The following is a 19,818-nucleotide window of genomic DNA, read 5'->3' on the forward strand; positions in this document are numbered from 1 at the left end:
TCTCCATCCCATGAACCCTCTATTTTTTAATGTACCATCTATTTTTGCTTACGTTCATAAACATAAACATAGAGGGTGCATCAACCCATGCCCCCCTCGTGACCAGTGAACAACTTATGATATTTGTGGTGGTGTGTGGTCCTGTGCGTAGAGTCAGGTCGCGAATCAGTTGAAGTTAAGCATCGTCGAGCTTGGGTGACCGTGTTTGGCAGCTTGACTCCTCAGAATTTCTAGGACTTCAGTCCTGCCCCACAATGAAGCACATGTGATACATGTGGCCTCACCTTTGGCAAGTGAATGTGTTCAAAATTGCCCCTGTTCACCCAGTAGATAAGTCATGTGACTGTTATCCTTCTAGCGCCTCATAGGCTGCTTGGGTTATTCGGGGTAATAATGATCAGATTCTGACTACGGCGTCCAGTGAGAAACTAGTCAGATAGATACTAGGCGCCGTGTAACTGGATTATTATTAGGAATTATTATTATCTACACTGTATAAACATTTGAGTCTGCCACAATATTGTCAACCTTCCCTCTTCGTTACGTGTCATGTTGTACAGGTATCGTTATCATTATGTGTTGCAGCCGGAAAGATATTACTGTGCAATTCAGATGGATTATTCGAAGAACCGTTTCCTATAAAGGAAAGTGGCAGCTGTCCATGTACAAGGCTGATTGGAGGAGCATGTTTGTCAATAAAGGATTGGAAGAACATATTGTTTGCCCTGATATACATCAAGGAACTAAAACAAACGTAAGTCCAGGATTACAGAATCGTGTGCCTTAAAGTACAGGTGCATACGTGGCTACTATTTGAACCGTTTAAGGAACAATCGGGAAAAGTAGCCACTATTATTTCCAGTTTGCAAGATACTGTGTGCTCATTTTTATTGGTATTATTCGTTTCTTGTTGTAGGTCTTAGGAAACTATAAGAAATGTGAATAAAGTAAAAACAAAAACACTGTAATAAACTACATGTCATCAATGTGTTTCAGCGCGGTGTATTTGTTGAGTAATGGCAAGATGAAACGGAGCCTTGTACCGCTAAACCGATTACCAGACGATGCCGGCAAATGGGAGATACAGGTAGAAATTGAGTTGTATGAAACAAACTAGATAATCTCCTTTGTAATGTACAATATCAACATCAGTGTATGATATTTGTTTCTGTAATAATATTTAGAACTTAATAGTTTCTAAAACACCAGTTACAATAGTTCCCACATGACCATCAAGAGTATGAGTAAAAAAATAAAGTCTGAGAAATGTATCCAAGCTCTTTGAGATTCGAAATGGAAAGTGACAATCCGACGTTAATTATAGTTTCAGGATATGAAAAAAACACATTAAAGGTTTCTAGTTAAATTTCTATTTAGACCCTCCCAAATGAATTTGAATCAAGGCTTGCCTCGTAGTTACTGGCATTCTTTGCGTACTCAGGAAAACATGATGGTAAATATGAACCATCAGTAGCCCGATGTGTAGAAAACATCCATTATTTTTATTAAATTGTTGTGTTTTGGTAAAATATTCAAAGCACCAATCACCCATGATGTCTAGACAGTAATTCACCAATAATTTGACAAATCTATTGATGGTGTATCGTGGCAAGCGAAGAAATATGTTCTTCTCATAGGTACATAATCTTTGTTAAAAATGTACTACGTTTATATGTACATACTCACACATACATGTATTCCTAAACTGACCTCATATTATGGTGGGTGCCAGCAAAAGCCATCGCCAATGTCCATTGTCTGGTCACTGTCTTCACTGAAGAGTTTTACACCATCAAATGTATATAAATATCCACTCAAGAAAAATCTGATGTTGATTTTTGTGTTTTTTTATTCACGGTTTTGACGTAAACATTATCTAAACATGCATACTCACTTGTCATGCTCAGGATCGTAAACCAATGTTTTCGTGATGAGTCATGGTAATGGAATGGACTTCAATGTCACTTCAAGGGATCTTTCTCTGCCATCGAATTCGTTTTAAACCGCGAATATTTATAGTTATGGTCAAAATAATATCTTTGAGTGACAATTTGAAGTGATGCCCAATACAGGTAAACATTTATGAATGTCAGTTTCTGTAATGAGGACACGGCGTTTCTGAAAAACTTCTTACTCCTCCATCAGATGAAATGAAGGATGGGAAGCAGACAGCTATATAAGTACCTGTGAATCAACAGCACTGGGAAAATACCAATGTGGCCAGTAGTTCATTGGGTGTTTAGTGTTTTCACGCATGATGGTTTGATCTTGGTTCTTGCTGATGTGTTTGGAAAAGAAGGGAATTCTGGTGGAAGTTGCTGCCATCTGTGTTGGGTTCCTCTAATTACAGAGGTTGTCATCAATACACTTTTATCTTGTGATGTTGGAAATGTTTAACCCTCGGGAAGTGTATGGCATTCGATCCGTCAGTCCGGCTCTTCTGTCCTTTTCACAATTGCAACACAAATCTCACTGTCGTGTATTAAATATGCAATAGTTATCATGTAAACTTTCACAAAAAGTGTCACTTATACCTTTCAAACAATGTTTACATTTTCAGCCGCTGATGGCTGATGAAGTACGACGTTCAAAAGATTGGAGAGGGTAGTCTCCAAAATCTCTTGAGTGGCTCTGTTTCTTGCCTTGTTTAAGTGATTCCTAAAGATTCGTTTGACAATGAATTCATTGTAGATGTTTTGTTGTGCGTGAGTGGTGTTAAATGTATGCATTATAAGGTAGATAGGGAAAATTTTGTTAATAAATTAATTAAAAGCCATGTATTTGAGTTGCTTATGATCAGGACATATCCTTATAAATTATCAGATTGGAGGTGTCCATCCTAAATGTAGGTGTGTATGTAGATGTGATCTTGGCAATATGAATCCATGCTTCATGTCCAGTTTAGTTCACTGATAATTTCAACGTTCTTTTCATTTTAACATCGCATCATTAACGTTAACAGTTTGGCAAGAGGGGAGGTAATGGGGTACCATGAGGTACCATGCTGATGCTGTACATGGAGTTGGTGTAATACTGAAATAAGGCCAGGAACAACCTCCTTATATCTGGGTACCACCAATGTACAGTATTGCGTTTCCTCGTTACGACATGTTTCACCCTTGTTCAACATACTGTACTGTGAAATTATTGTCCTCCGTAGAGGGTACGTAACTCCCAAAATTGTCAAAGTCAATTCAAACTTACCAGGATTTTTAAACGTAATATTCTTGTTATTTTAATTTTGGTTAAAATGTCGTACAGACGCCTGCAGCTGAAGGGACGGTGTAAATCCAACTAGGGTACATGCATGTAGCAAAGGTACTGTAAGTCCCCATGGTCCCTAGTATAGAGATCTACATTCTGTTGTTGGCGATCTATAGCCTGTTTTCATATTGTATTGTCATCTATAGTTACCCTGTTTTAGATTTAGATTTAGACTATCCATCTCATGGTGATCTTGGAAGTAGCACTGCTGTTTCTTACTTACGACATGTTTCATCTTTGCTCAAAATACTTTCGTAATAGGAGTTGGGAAACTTTGAGAAATATCAGTGCTTACATCGCCATCACGAACAAATATGACTGTCCATCTTGTGACCATCTCGTGGGACTGCTGTTGTATATTTGTTTTCTATAAACCAGAGCATATGGCGAATTTAAACAATAATACAACTCTCTGAATTTTTGTTCTATTGGTATCGAATGTTGCGTCTCCATAACTCGCGGATATGACAATATGAATCATAGTTCGTTTTTATCCGATATTTTCAATCCTGTACTCTGTCACATTTTACAGACTGACAAAACTTGTGATAACACTGAAGGAAGTAGTTAATGTTTATTAAAGTGAGTGAGTTATGATTTAACGTCACATATGTGATGCCCAGGTGGTCTGATAATGGGTCGGTTGGGTAGCCAAATGGTTAAACCGTCCGCTCGTCAGGCCGGAGACCCGGGCTCGATTCTCCACATGAATAAAATGTGTGAAGGCCATTTCTGGTGTCCCCCCTCCGTGATATTGCTGGAATATTGCTAAAAGCGGCGTTTTAACATACTCACTCACTCACTCACTAAAATATAAAAGTATAAAGCCCAGCCCCTCCACGCATGCTCAGTCTAGAGTTCATGAAATCAAATATATCTTTTTGAAAAAATCTTAACCTGTTGAAGAAGCGTTTCTTCTTTTGTGCCATTTATAACGCATGTTTAATTTGTATTATGTAATGTGATATATTACAGACTACCTGCGTTGTAATTCCGAGATAATTTAGGGTTCTGCATTTCTGATTTAGGTGTGAAGTAAGCATCTATGTGTTTGGAAAGTGGCTCTGATGCACAGATTAATATTGTAACTGTACATTATGTGTTGACTGGAATAAATTTTGAAGACATACATGTATATGACTGGTGTTTTTAATACTTATTTGCTACACATTGGTCACATGTTTGTTACCGTAGTCTAAGCTGTGACCCTTTTTGAAGAGTAAATATAATATATACATTTGTTATTTGGGACGTTATTGTAAGAGCGAGTGATCATTCAACGTCACCACAGAAAGCTGATCCGCCTTGTTTCTGAATCTCTTGTTTTCATATTTTTCTGCGTCATTTGTGCAGTCTAACTTTACAAGGGGTATGGCGATCTGTAACAAAACGCAACTCCTGGTTCAATATGTTCTATAAAGCGAGGAGATGCTTTCATCAACACGCTATGGCGGAAACCGGATATGTTAGTCAATTTCTAATGAAAAACCGAGGATCTCGAAACATGTTCATTTACATCCAACGATGACACGAACAAGGAACTCGAAACGCGTATTGAATCATAAAGAAAAGTCAGTATCTAGTACTACACACAGACACTGGGTGAGTGTCGCCACACAAACCAACAGCCGTCAGCTGTGTGCCGTTGTCAACCAATAGTGCATCGATGTTTGGTATCCTGTTGTCATGTCTTGTCTTTCGAGTGGACGCATCGGAGCTAGGTAAGCAAATAATAAGGAGAACATTTATAACGCGCCTTTTCCAGACTATATATCCTGCTCAAAGCGCACAGTCTGATCGTTATTACCCCGGATAACCCAAGCTGCCTGTTAGGCGCTACAAGGTTAATAGTCTCACGATTTAGTTCACGGGTACCCATTTTCTGCTGGGTGAACAGAGGCAATTTTGAACAAACTCACTTGCCTAAGGTGAGACCACATGTATCAGACTACAAACTCTCAGGGCCTAGATTTTTCGAAGCTCTCTTAGCGCTAAGATAGTCGTAAGTTAATGTTAATGAATGGCACTTACGACTATCTTAGTGCTAAGAGAGGTTCCAAAATCTAGGCCCAGGAGTCAAGCTGTTACACACTGTCACCCATCCAAGGACTCTCCGCGCACAACGTTGCTTAGCTTCAACTGATTGTGACCTGAGCTCAGTGCACAGGACCACGCAACACCCACACATGTTTATGTACTATCTGTAAACGAGTGTCACCAATAATATGAACTATAAAATAACGTGACATTTGTCTGGAAACAAACAGGATTTCCATGTAAATTCCGTTCAGCAAATAAGTTATCATCCAAACGAACACTTGAATTAGTATGAAAAGAGTGCCATTCATTTGGGATTATATTATATGCCAGTCATGTTCCCCATAAAGGATCTGTGGGGTAGCATAATGGTTAAGCGTCCGCTCGTCACGCTAAAGACCCGGGCTCGATTCCCCACATGGGTACAATGTGTGAAGCCCATTTCTGATGTTCCCCGCCATGATATTGCTGGAATATTGCTAAAAGCGGCGTTAAACTATACTCACTCACTCCATAGGAAAGGGAGTTATCTGACTATAAACAGCCACGTTTTGACCCTTGCCGAAGACGGCAGGAATTTCATCGCTTGAGCATAGCACCACCAATATCCAACCTCTATTTGACCAGTCACTTTCTAACTGTAGATTATCCTCAATTTGTCTTTAAAAAGTGGTGGTGCCTGACTAAGACGATCTGATAAATAATCTGGACCTACAAAATGGAAAAAAATATAACTGATGTTTCCTCTCAAAGTGATCAAATTACTTGGGTATCCCGCGGATTACCAACATGAATAGAAAGGCAGGTGTCCAAGCCCAGCTGACAGTATACGAGTTGTAAAACCTGCAATGGACTAAAATATCGATATGGAATTTGTCATTGATTTGTAGGACTGGCTATCGAGATAATAGAGATCGAGACTGGTGAACTAAATATCGATCGGTTATCCGTAAATATCGGAGACGTAATTTTGAGCGAAAAATACCAAAAATGTCTGAAGGAAATGAATATTTTCACATCACTTGTGAGTTGTGACATGTTTTGCATGATTCATTAACAAAACAGCGTTCTGAACATAATTAAAATGCAGACCAGGAATAAAGTCCTAAATCTGTATACTGTGTGAGAATACAGAAACTTATCTCTATTAAGTTAAGGTACGATGTTATCGATGACACAATTTTCATATCGATAATCATTAATACTTTTTCCTATCAACGATATTTCTTAGTATCGATCATTTTATCAAGCCCTAGCGATTTGGAAACGTCGCGCTCTGGATTGCAAAAGTGAATTTGAGTTTTATAGGCTGTTAACTTCCTTGCCTCGGGTAAATGTGCACAGTTACATATTTATTTTTATACCTTATAGGGCTAACCAGTTTCCCTGCAATAGCATCAGATGGAGAAATCGTCACAATGACTTGTAGTCAAAATAAAAGTTACACCAGCATTGACTGGCTTATCAATCGGAAAAGAACTTCCAAACACAGATCGCGCAAAGCGGCTGTGAAATATCCATTTTCAAGGCTGACATGTACGACTTATCAAGCCGAATGGAAGTAAACTGTGATACAAGTCAACATTCCGTGAATCTGAGGATCAACGCCAGCGTCGACAGAAACTTAGAATCGATCTGCTCCAATATGGACGCCAATGACATTAGTAACAGCATAACGATAGGTAATTTCGTGTACTTAATACGATACATGTTTCATTATTATTCTATCGTGGTAGTTTTTGGTTTCCTTTATGGGTGTCAGTTTCCTCATGGGTAAAATAAGTAAAACCCAGTTCTCGTATCCCTTATATTGTCATATAAATAGATTATTACATGAGCAAGGGTGTCGTACGACTTCTACGAAACGAGTGTGAAATTTTGTATCACAAAAATTTTAACGAGTTTCGTATCCGTTGTATGACACACTTGCTCGAGTGTAATAATTTCTTTTTTATCCATTTTATTCATGTACCTTTGTGCAGTAAAACACGGTAAGCAAGTGTGAGGGTCCTGTTCACTGACTGGACGTCAATTGTTTAATGACGTCACAGACGACGAAATACAGAAACAATGGTTGCTAGGCAAAAGTGGTATGTACACATGTGCATATATTATGCATTTGACACTGGTTATGTCTCACCATATGGGTAATACACATCAGCCTATGCATGACGAGACTTAGTTGGTTATGTTTTATGCAGAACCGGGTTATATGCCGATGGGGGATGCGAGAATTGCGTTTTACTTATTTTAGCTATGGTGGGGAACGACACCCAAATAAGCTTGACACCGGCTTGACAATCAAACAAACGTTTTAAAACGACACACTACGACTCTAGAATGATAGTGAAACATGTATCATATTAAATTTCATAAATATTTCCCGTATATACAAATAGATTCCTACCGTATATATAACAGTAATATTTAATGTGGACTGTGCTTTCTTTAGTATTGCATCATTTACCATATAATAGCTGAGAAAAATCGTAATATTTGAGCGGTACCTACGCGATATTGTAATATTGTAATGTTATAATCACCTTATTATATTATTGTATTTGTAAAGCCATCAAGAGAAACTGAAGTTATTTCAATTTGATAACAGTATATATCGTAAGAGAACCGCTTCACCGAAAACAGAGAGTACCACGATGGTACTTGTCGTCTCTTATGGTGACCTTGTTGGCATGTTAATTGTGATATGATTGATCTCAACAACTCTAATCATGATATAACCTGATATATTAACAAAGGAATATGTATCTTTATCAATTGTCGCTGACATGTTAAAGCATTCCAACTATCAAACTATTTGTAGAGCTGCATGGAGGGTTCGGTACCGTCGCAACCACATCAGCTGCCGTGCCAAGTTACTCATCAGAAAGTAATCGCATAGGTAATATATTTATTGATTGATTGATTTTATCAACAGCATCAGTTTGTATAAAACGTAGCTTGTTTCAGTTCATGTGAAATCTAGCAATATTCTGTAAGTTTCATTTGTTGTAAGCTGTAAGCACTTGTAACCGGATCTGCGAACTGAGCCCGAAAACATCGGTTCCTTATATGCCAAAGGTACGTAACTCTGGCATTAGTCCGCTGACTGAACATGCAACTATAATGCTTCGACCATGTGCACTCATTAAATTTGGAAACATAAACCCATTTATTGTTCTTTTCGGAAATATTCCGAGCTACACTTGATATCTCTGTGTGTTGTATTTGACAGGCACTGCAGATACTACCAGCATCAATACATCAGGTAGTACAAAAACAGTAACCTGCTTAAATTCTCGTTTGTCTGTTGTCCTTTTCGGTATAGGTTGTTGATTATACATCATTGGTACTGACAATGATGGTATACCATAGAATGCTTAGACTCGGCAAAGAAACAACTTCATTTCTTGTACTTAAGAGCTTGGAGCACAACTCCAGTAATGTAGGGTTAACATCAATTATCACGGACGCAAAGAATTCCTAATTAAGTTCGTTTTTCCCGTAGTTCCTTACACGTATTTCGACAAACATATGCACATTGTTTCCAGGAACAAAAGTCAGTTTATTATAAGAGGGTTCGTTATAAGCGTACCTATATCTATCCCAGTGGATGCATGAAGGGTGTCACCCTGTCGAGAGATTTGAGTTCTCGGCTACCCTAGGTTTCAGTGAGTCATGACTAAGGCATGGGATTGTTGAAGCTGAACATCGTTTATAGTTAAAAACACTTCCGTAAGCCACATCCTATTGAGATAATAAACCGTGTATCAAATGTATGCTATTTACGGAAATATATAGTTAAATCAAAATAAATTGCTGTTTGTGAAAGTTTCCGCATTATGGTATCGTCCTTGTTTTGAGGTTCGATCACCGCGTTGAAGACCCGAGGCTGATTCGCAGGATTAGATTAATGCAATACACTGGATATCAATTCAATGTTCATACACAAAGACGTAAAAAGAGAACTAGCATCAAGGTATATGTATGTATTGTGACCAACGGGGTTTTCACAGTATATGAAAGGATGGTCCGTTTGCACAGTGCTGAGATCCCAGCAGAGTATGTATATCAGAGAATATATATATAAAATATGAGTCCAGATATTTCTTCTTGTCAAATCTCCTTTATATCTGCACAAGATCTTTCGCCGTTCAACGGTTCTTCAGGTGTACAATTAAAACTGCTGTGCAGATATAAAGGATATTTGACAAGAAAAAATATCTGGACTCATATTTTATATATTTATTGCTTATATATATTTTCGTTGATGCCAGTTTTTCGGTGTGTTATAACACTGTGTGTTGATGTTGATCATTAATAAGTGAATGACCACGTCAGATATTTCCTGGATTAAGTGCATGCAAACTGAAACCAACAAGGAAACTATTGGCGTAGGATTTGACAACACTTCATTTATATAAATTTGTTGTATGTGAATTAAGTAAGGTTTTAGCTACGCTTACTTTCATTACAGACAGGGCAAGTGGACAGTTTCTCAACACGTGTCTGGCTGTCATGCTGTACTTGGTGTTAAGTGGCGGCATGATTTAGTAAGTGTTCATATGTTTGCCCTCTATGTGCAGTCTGTCCATTAGAAACCGAATTCAAGCCCAGTTGGTGACATATTTTGGTGAGTGAGTTAACTCACTTAGAGCACTTAGTTCACGGCGTCTAGGAAGAAAGCGCAAAGACAGGTGTTCGACACATTGGTGTAACTTGGTCAAACCCAACCTCCTCAGGACGAACCTGGGCTTGGGACTAGGGTTCATTGGTGTGTGGCACTAGAACAATTGCATCTCCCAGAACTCCGCAGAGATCTAGTAGAGGAATGGAATGCGGATGCAGTTTTCTATAGCCGAAAACGAATCGGGCACTCCGCTCTCTGTAAGTTATGTATTTCCTGCCTACAGTAAATGTTTACGCTATAAGTGGTTAATGTTATAAGTTTGCAGTAATGTTAGTGAAACAGCTCGAGTTGTATCAGAAATCATATGTATGTAAAGACAAGGTCATATGACTGTAAGTCAAAAGATCGATCACAGAGAGTGGTTTTTAACTCAATATTTAACTGACACGAGGCTTGTTAAGCTGGCTGTGAAATAGTATCAGTCACTGCCTTCATCTTTCATAAATACAATAAGTATTTTGTTGAAAAGGAACAGATGTTCATTAGACTTTTGAAACCTAAGCTTATTTCAAAAGTATTATTTTCAAAACTTCCCTTAGTAGTTTATATTCCCAATGTATTTATGGGCGGAAACCATAATGTATTTATGTTTGCCGCTATATGACGAGGACACCAATACTGTGGTAGTCCGTCGCCTATCACTATTGTAAAGAAAATGAGCATTGTACTCGTGTACCCTGACGAACCAGGTTAGAATTCAGCAGCCCATTCTTGTCGTTACATCCAAGAAGTCGCTACTCGGCTTGTCCCGGTATAACACGAGTTGGACTCAAATGGGTTGATGCATGTTATCGTGGACGTGGATCGTAGATTAACACATATATAGATGGTATGTTTATACATATTTATATATGTTGCAGGTTGCCGCTGCACAGCTTGATTGTTTTCCTGTACAGCGTTAGAGAACTGAGTTAAGCGAAGTCTGCACCGTGACACTAACTTCCTTTCACATGCATATTTGTATGCTGCATGGTGGTGGCTGAACGGGAAGACGGAGGAAGTTCTGAACCTGATGTTAATAAAATGCTTACAAATAGCAAGGTTGTGTTCACCTTACTCTCCACGATTAAAAATTCATCTGCTGAAAGTAGTTTTCTATAATGTATTAAATTATACAATCTTTATTCTGTTCCTATCGATCCTCAATATGCTCAGTTTAGAAGCATTTTCTCGTCACGCCGAATTTAATACATTCAGATTCAATGATCCTTGAGCATTACTTAACACGATATTCAATCCTGGTGTTATTTTGATGAGTTAAAATGCATCAAATGAATTAATCCTCTCAATGCTACTGTCGAACCCATTCGACAGGAGAGCAGCAGAATGACATCCCCAAATAAAACTTGCAATAATTATTCAACAAGTCGGATTTACGTGTCATTTGAATTATGTATGGAATGAATCAATTCTCAGCTGTCTGAACATATAATCTTCCATTAGTTTATGTACCTTTAAACGAAACGCCCGCGAACTAAAAAATGTTTCGCCAAAATTCTCGGCACACAAGCGCAAATAACGGCCATTTTTTTACTTCAGGCACATCACGTCGAGTAGTACCCTGTCTCATGTTTTCTTCATAATGAAACATTTTTTTTATAGTTTGATCAATAATTTTGTTCTTTGGTGAAGAGAAAACGCTGAAATTTCCCATTTCCTAAATATTTGTAACTTTCGGTTTAATTAATTATAAACAAAAACAATCTCAATGTTACATCACCGATTGAACGAATAGGAACGATCATGGCAACGGCGGTAAACAAACACTTCCACATGCATCGTGATACCGAAAAAAATGTGCCATCCTTTTGATAGATCCAACTATTTTCGCTGGAATTAATTACATGGTCTGATTAGGTAAAAGGTATTGTCTTTGTAACAAAATGATCATATTTATCGAGTTTATAAAGATTTTGTTGGATAAACCTTCCCACACTGACATTGTTGACAGCCGTGGGTGACGCGTAAGGGCGTTTCCAAACTCGCAGTTTTTTTAGGTGACAAGACACGAAGGATGTTTGAAAATACGCGTTCATAAGCAGAATCTGCACTTAAAAACATTCAAAGAAAACGACTCAATACCTAAATAATGCAGATCATGAAACATTATCACAATATTTGTAAGTGTACCCACCCGTGATGAAACCGGAAGCACGTACGGCATGGCACTCATGGAGGTAAAAAAGGCACGAGCTGGAAAACGACCATTGATACATTTCTAAATTGATTCAAATTCCGGTAAAATCCAAAATATATAATAGAATTAAGTTTTTAATCACCTTCAGTTCGTTACTGTTGGCTGTTTTCAACAGTAGTTGGCATTTTTTGCTTGCGTTGTACATTTTGTCCCCTCAATATTGGCGCCAGTGCGTAGATCTTTATTTTTACAAATTCGAAGTCGTAATGGTTCTCGCGGGCGATGAGTTGACATTCGAATAATGTTCTAACATAAAATGTCATAACAATAACATAATATTGTTATGTGTCTATCGTCACAAGGACAATTTTGGTGTCAATTATGAATTCTTTTTTCCTTTCACAGAAACGGATGAAACCAGATCTAGTGTAAGAATGTAATGTAAATGGATTTCTTAAAAATTGGAATGACGGGATACAAAAATATAGTCTGTGTGAATGCATTTCACCCAAAGCCGGTATTCATTTTAGACATTAAACAGCTAAACATCACATCTTTTGTTCACTAAGTAGGAGCAAAATTGAAAGAATTCTGTTGCCTCAAAAAGCAGAGCTTTCAAAGTGTTAATTCTACCTACTAAGTTTTCACTTTGTTTGACGTGTGTCTATTTTTATCCAAAACACATTACAGGTCAAGTGACCCAGTGCATGGCTTGATTTAGCATCTAGAATTCTCACTGGTTCAAGCTAAAACTGCAAAATGTAACCTCGTATTTACACCTACTTGCACACTGTGCATGTTGATATTTTGCTGTAAATAACTTCATCTGGGAAACAGACTGATGACCCAAACTGGTTCGGAGCAACGATTACACTGACAGCGACTGAAGGAATGACCCTTTTTTTCATGTCGTGAAATTTTATGATGTAATATAAAATTATCATACCAGACCTAGATTTATTTGTTGAAACGATGCTGTGAATCAGCAATATCAAAACCACAAGAGAAAATAGATAATTACGTATTGAGCAGGAGGCGCAACCTGTGTTTTGTCTGAGGCATCAAGGTAATCATGTAAGGTGGCACCAGGGGCATATAGGTTTCCTTTCCCAAAATCGAGCCCTGCAATAAATGATTTTTGTTGTCCGGTTTGTAGCTAAATCATTGAGATTTTAATTTGGATTTTTTATTGCCATATTATGTGGCAACGACAGTATCACATACATACAGACCCTAAATAAAAGAGTGCTCAGGTTTTGGCACTATTTGAAATCAAAGAAGACTGTTCTTGACATTTTTTGTTTTATGATGGCAGAGACAATTTTACATACTGTAGTAATTGGAGCATATCATTATCAGACACTTCAGCACACAGCAACAATCCTTGAAAGTTCAGTAGAATAATTTCATATTATGTCATTGCTCCAAAACCCAGGAAAAGATACTAAGGTAAGATAATTTCTATTTAACATAATATGAGGCCTGATGAGTTTCATCAGAGGCCATATATTTTATTGCATGTATATGGTCTGTTTTCATCAAATGATAACATTTTCTGATAAATATACTGTTATCCCAACATCATAAATGACACTAGATATTTGTGATTGAAAGTAATTCACAAAACAAGGAGTTACTGTAGAAAACAAAAATAATTCATCACCCATCTGTATTTGTGGTATATTTTAGCAAGATATTGTATAGAAACAGAACACACAAAATAATATGAAACATCTATCCATATATTTTATGGTATAGTTGTATTAAATAATTATGTAAAATTTTTAGTTTTCACATCGCTGAAAGACTGTAATTGAAACTTGGTTATTTACACTTTGCTAATGCATTGATATATCCTTAGTGTCTCTACCCATGATATTTGGGAGAGAAAAATACCAATTATATTATTCATAATAATTAACATATGAAAATATATGAAAATGTTTAAAGTTGTAACCAGCTGTGAAACATTAAGCATAACATCAGTATTCACCAAGGATTTTAATTTATTGCATAAATTTAGATATGTAATTCAAATTGTTCTGAAGTGAGGCTATAAATCTCTCATACACGTAATTTATTAAATCATCCCTTATTTCACATGAAACTACAATTGATACTATATTTTAATATATGATATAATACATATGCGTCATGCATCAATTTTTTGTCACAATAAGAAAAGCATGAATGTTATTTTGAAACCCAAATTTCGTCGCACCTGTTGTTGATACCGATGTTTGTAAACGATGTTGCGTCGGGCAAAGTAAAAAAAAACTAACAAACTAGCATCAACATGCCTGACAATTATATGTTATCTGCATAAACAATGTAGAATAAAGTGGTGGTCCTAATATCAACAAATGTTCAAATCAAAGATACTGAGAAACTTGCATGTGGATCAGGCCTCAGACCACAATTATTTTCCTTCTTTGCTATCTACAGTGACATGCCAGTGCACCATAATTAATATCGGTCGTAGGCTGTTCTCCTGTTGCATGCTGACCAACCTGCCACTTGTCACTTAATCGGCAAAATATGAGCCTGGATCGACCATGTCAATTTTGCTGTATCCACTGTAAACAATGGTCACCGGAAGTTACGAGCCGAAACACACTAGACAGCCTTGAACTTGGGGTCAAATCAAGGAAGGCCGGTGTCAATACCATGAGTAGATTGTGGACCAAAAGAATTTTGCAATAAAGTACAATGTCTTACCTTTCATTTAAGCTATCACAAGTCACCCTGAAAAAATTAGCACAAGCAGAACAGCCTATTTAAACAAGGCACTATATTCTCATATTTTACTTCCGGGTCATGGTAAAAGTTAAGGGGGGTAACTGTGGTCTGAGGCCTATCAGGACACCAAAAGTCTGCAAATTAAATAAAACTTCATCAATACTAAGCCCAGACACTATGTAAGGCTCACAGAAAGCCCTAACTCATACACAACTTGACTTATACTCCTTTTACTCCATGCTGTATCTCTGGCATTTGAGTGTTAATTTTGGGCATGAATTAATTTCAAACACAATTCTAATTTGTCTATAACTCCATAACCAGGTGGAAATTGACAAAAAACATCAAGTGTTCCTCTTTTGTTATTGCATGTGCTATCAAAGGACACTGGTTTCAGTCCATTAAAGCATTTTTTTCATTTTTTTCTCTATTTTTATATACATACATGCATTTTATACTAAAATAATTCCATTAAAGTTCATATTTTTCAACAAAAATGAAAATTGAAACTGTTAAATTTTTATTCATTAGAAAGCCCTATCTTTCCTCGTTAAATTGATTGGCTGGTCAAGTAGCTGTGTACAGCCAATCAAGTGCAGCGAGTCACCAAGCGTGTCCACTCTCACCTGACACCTGGCCAATACACGACAAAGTGTCAGTAGGTGTGTATGGCTCAACTGCGATTTACACCAGTGGCACAAGACATGTGTATGTCTTGAGTTTCCAATACATTTTCTAATACATATACCTGCTTGTCAGTGCCAGTGACAACACACAGAGATGGGATATATAAGTACATGCTGTGCTCAGAGCTCATTAGTTCTATTCGACACAATCACGATGAAAGGCGACCGCAAGAGAATCAAGTCACAGTTCAGCAAAGGCCATACTCCCTGGAACAAAGGTCTCACCCTTGAATCGGAAGAGTCGGAAAGTGCCTCTCCACCCCAGATACCCAGGACAGTCACTAGGTTGAGTGCAGAAGACTTCTCCCTGGTCACCAAGTCAAGGCTGGATGGCACTGGGCTGTCAACACCTGACTGCGATGGCATCTCTACTTCAGTGAGGCTGCTGCGTCCCACTTCAACCAGCAAGCATGACCTGAAACAAGAGTCAAGCAAAGATGACTTGGAGGGTATGCGACTAGTCGACAATGAAAAGGTGGCCGAAGCATGGAACACAGCTCTGCGACTGCATCGGTCAACATCCAGTGACTGTGACGACCCTCAGCTGCAGATAGCCAAGGAGAGAAAATGGGGAGCATGCTGGAAAATAACACTGAAATGTGTCACATGTGACTTTGTAGCACCTGAAATGAAGTTATACAAAGAAATCGAGACGGGTAAACCTGGGCCAAACCCAGCAGCACCCAACGTCGGACTTGCCTTGGGTCTACAGGACACACCTATAGGAAATACGAGAGCGAGGTTACTGATGGCCAACATGGACATTCCACCCCCATGCAGGAGCAGTATGCAGAGGACCTCTAACAAGGTGGCTAAGGCTGTAACTGAACTTAACACTAAGGATATGGCAGAAAAGGTGGAGTTAGTGAAGGAAGTTAATCGAAAGAGGGGTACTGAGCCATGTGAGATGAACATTGCTATGGATGGCCGATACAACTCGACAACAATAGCAAGCAGGAAGAAGCCAGGGCAGAATGCATCACAAGCAATCGGCATCGCCTGCGAAACTGTTACTGACAAGAAGTTCATCATCGGTGCGTCATTCCAGAATAAGCTCTGCTGGACTGGTGCCTGGCTGAAAGGAAAAGGCATGGATGTGAAAAAGTCCAGGGGGCACCCAGACTGTACTGCGAACATGTCGGCCTTCACTCCATTCTCTGAGTTCAATATGGGAGAGGACATTGGTAATCAGCTCGCACTACAGGGTGTACTCATAAAGTATGCCACAACCGATGGGGATTCGAAGTCTGCAGATGGAGTAGACAAAGCTCTGAAAGTGTTGGACCCAATGTGGAAGGTGCAAAGGCTAGCTGACCCCACCCACTTGGCTCAAGGACAGTTCCGACAATGTTACAGAGCTGATTTTAACCCAGATATGTTCCCCGGCACTACTCGTACACATAAAATGGAAGCAAAGAAGGTGCTGAGCCAGGATGTCAAAGCACGGTGCAGCCTGATACTAAAAGAACTCATGAAAGATCATGCAGGTGACATGAAAACACTTCGTAGTATCTTACCAAGAGTGCTCGAAGCAACCCTCAAGTGCTACAGCGGCGACTGCTCCAGGTGTGCCCGGTACTCAGTTGTGTGTCGAGGAGGTGTAACAAACAGCTGGTGGCAGCGATCCATGTTCCTCGGCTGCAACAGTATCACTCATTTCAATATGGATGACAATGATAAACACTTGCTTAATGAAATTCTCAAAATGAAGTTAAGTGTAGAAGTGGTGGAACAAATGAAACTGTACACAGACACACAGAAATGTGAAGCTGCCAATCGATCACTGAGTATATCTTTGCCAAAGAATGTAAACTTTTCAAGGAACATGATTGGGAGGGCTTCTTCCACAATTCACAGGCTCAACAATGGCCCTGGGACATCAGCAATCGACAAGTGCGACCATTCTGGGGTGAAACTTTCAAGCCGAGCTGTGCGGTCACTTGCACAAATGGACAAGGAGGCTACCTATCGCAAAGACTATCAGAAAAGCCCCAGTGTTGTGAAAAGGAAACTTACACAGCATGGAAGCAAGATCTGTGAACATTTGAAGTCTAAACAGACTGACAAGCAGAGTGGGGACTACAGAAAGGGTCAGTTAGACCCTGTACCCTGTTTCAGCAAAACCATGAACATTCTTATTCAAAATATTGAAAATGTGCAGTGATGCTGCAGAACTGTATGTGCTAATTACTTGCTAAAGACAGATACTGTGTAACTTTAAGTTTAAATACATCATAATGTCTCTAAAGCTATGTGTTGTGAATAAGTGCTATGTCACAACCAACTGTGACTGTGGTGAAAATCAGGAAATATGAATAAAATTTTACTATATTATATGATATAGTATTTTTCATATACTTTGCCTTTGTTTTTCTGTTCTCCTATAACTTCAATGCCAAAAGGCAATCTGGGAAAGGTGCATGGCCTTTACACACACCCCTGTTTACACAGGCCACTCTGTCTGCATTTATGCTGTGTGGCTCAGCAGACAGGTGTTCGACATAGGTGCATTTACTGTTGTGGCACAAATGGCTGATGTCGTAATCACCTATGTCGAAGTTTTCCGTGTGTACTATGAAACTCAGCCTGTGAGCATGAGTAGTACGCCACTGGTAGGCTATGGGGCAAAAGTACCTCAATACCCCATACCCACTGTGCTTGCATGCTCCAGTCCACATATGACATATGCCATTTTCCTCACTGAGGACTGAATTCTTCACAAACTTGGCTCTATATCTTTTGAAAAAGGCTTGAATATTAGCCATTTTAGGTACCACATGCATCTAAAAGGCACGTGCGGCGTAGTGATACATACATTCACCATAATGGAACCAATCTGACTAAATATGATGCGTCCGCTCACTCACTAAAACAATATGCAATCAGAAAATTGAAATAAATTCATAAAAAAATGTAAAAAAAATATTTTCAGTTGAAAACACATGTATACAGATTTCAAATGTTCCTGTCAGTAAATATGCAAAGTTTCAAGTGAATATTTTGAAAAATAACAGACATATAGCAAATTAAACACTTGCACTACCTTCGCCATATCAGGCCTCAGACCACAATTATTTTCCTTCTTTGCTATCTACAGTGACATGCCAGTGCACCATAATTAATATCGGTCGTAGGCTGTTCTCCTGTTGCATGCTGACCAACCTGCCACTTGTCACTTAATCGGCAAAATATGAGCCTGGATCGACCATGTCAATTTTGCTGTATCCACTGTAAACAATGGTCACCGGAAGTTACGAGCCGAAACACACTAGACAGCCTTGAACTTGGGGTCAAATCAAGGAAGGCCGGTGTCAATACCATGAGTAGATTGTGGACCAAAAGAATTTTGCAATAAAGTACAATGTCTTACAAGCAGAACAGCCTATTTAAACAAGGCACTATATTCTCATATTTTACTTCCGGGTCAAAAGTTAAGGGGGGTAACTGTGGTCTGAGGCCCAGTGTTGATCGACTACTGTTTCCGGGTCACGGGAGCATACAAGGTCAAACTGGTTCCGTGATATGCCAATAATATAGTCAAAAACACAATGTTTTGTTCCTGTGAGCTATGATTAATCATTCTAAATAGTGCTTTGTGGTAAATTTGGGCTTGCCAGACGAAATATCCCCAAATTTACTGTTAGTATTCAATATTCAGTATTTCAAGATTTTTACCAGACAACCCCTGTCTGTGACATCACATCCGGTGACCTTTGCACTTACCAGAAAACAAGTTAGATTTCACGATCTTAATTTATGTTTCTCTTTTGTCATGTTAAGCTGAAAATTATAAATGAAGCACTTGTAGAATGAGAAATTCTTCAACTTTCGCCAGGGCTTATACATGTTAGTCCTGTAAACTTTTTTCTTATCAAAATAGCAATATTTTATGTTGGGGTTGGACGAAGCACGCCATGTTTGCTTATCGTACGTGTAACACGATGCAACAGTGGTTTTCTGCCGGCTTGTGTCGAAAATAACGAACCATAACACTTGAAATGAGGACTCGTGAATATTCATAAATCATATATTTTTGTTGCAATTTTCATGACATGACACGTTAGAATAAACGTAATAGTGCCATTTGAATAAAATATGTGATGACATCGAAAATACGATTTGTTTACGACGAACGTTTTCGATTAATATTTTTCAGAAATGTTTTTGTAGTCGCGCTGATAATTTCCGATACAAATATACGAATTTAAAGTCACTGCAGATAATTATGAGATTTCGAAAATAAGAATATTGAAGTCGGTTTGCGCTAA

General features: G+C 38.4%; 1 protein-coding gene across 1 annotated transcript; it reads left to right on the forward strand.

Annotated features, from left to right (window-relative positions):
• The first annotated feature begins 6,779 nt into the window (after positions 1–6,779).
• LOC124265767 lies at positions 6,780–11,007 on the forward strand. The gene is made up of 5 exons (XM_046700586.1): positions 6,780–6,983; positions 8,123–8,200; positions 8,534–8,566; positions 9,776–9,851; positions 10,849–11,007. Coding segments are annotated over exons 1-5 (336 nt in total). The 5' UTR covers positions 6,780–6,835; the 3' UTR covers positions 10,850–11,007.
• The last annotated feature ends 8,811 nt before the right edge of the window (positions 11,008–19,818 follow it).

This window comes from Haliotis rubra, unplaced genomic scaffold (assembly GCF_003918875.1).
Source record: "Haliotis rubra isolate DU_JTF1 unplaced genomic scaffold, ASM391887v1 Scf992, whole genome shotgun sequence".
Taxonomy (NCBI): domain Eukaryota; kingdom Metazoa; phylum Mollusca; class Gastropoda; order Lepetellida; family Haliotidae; genus Haliotis; species Haliotis rubra.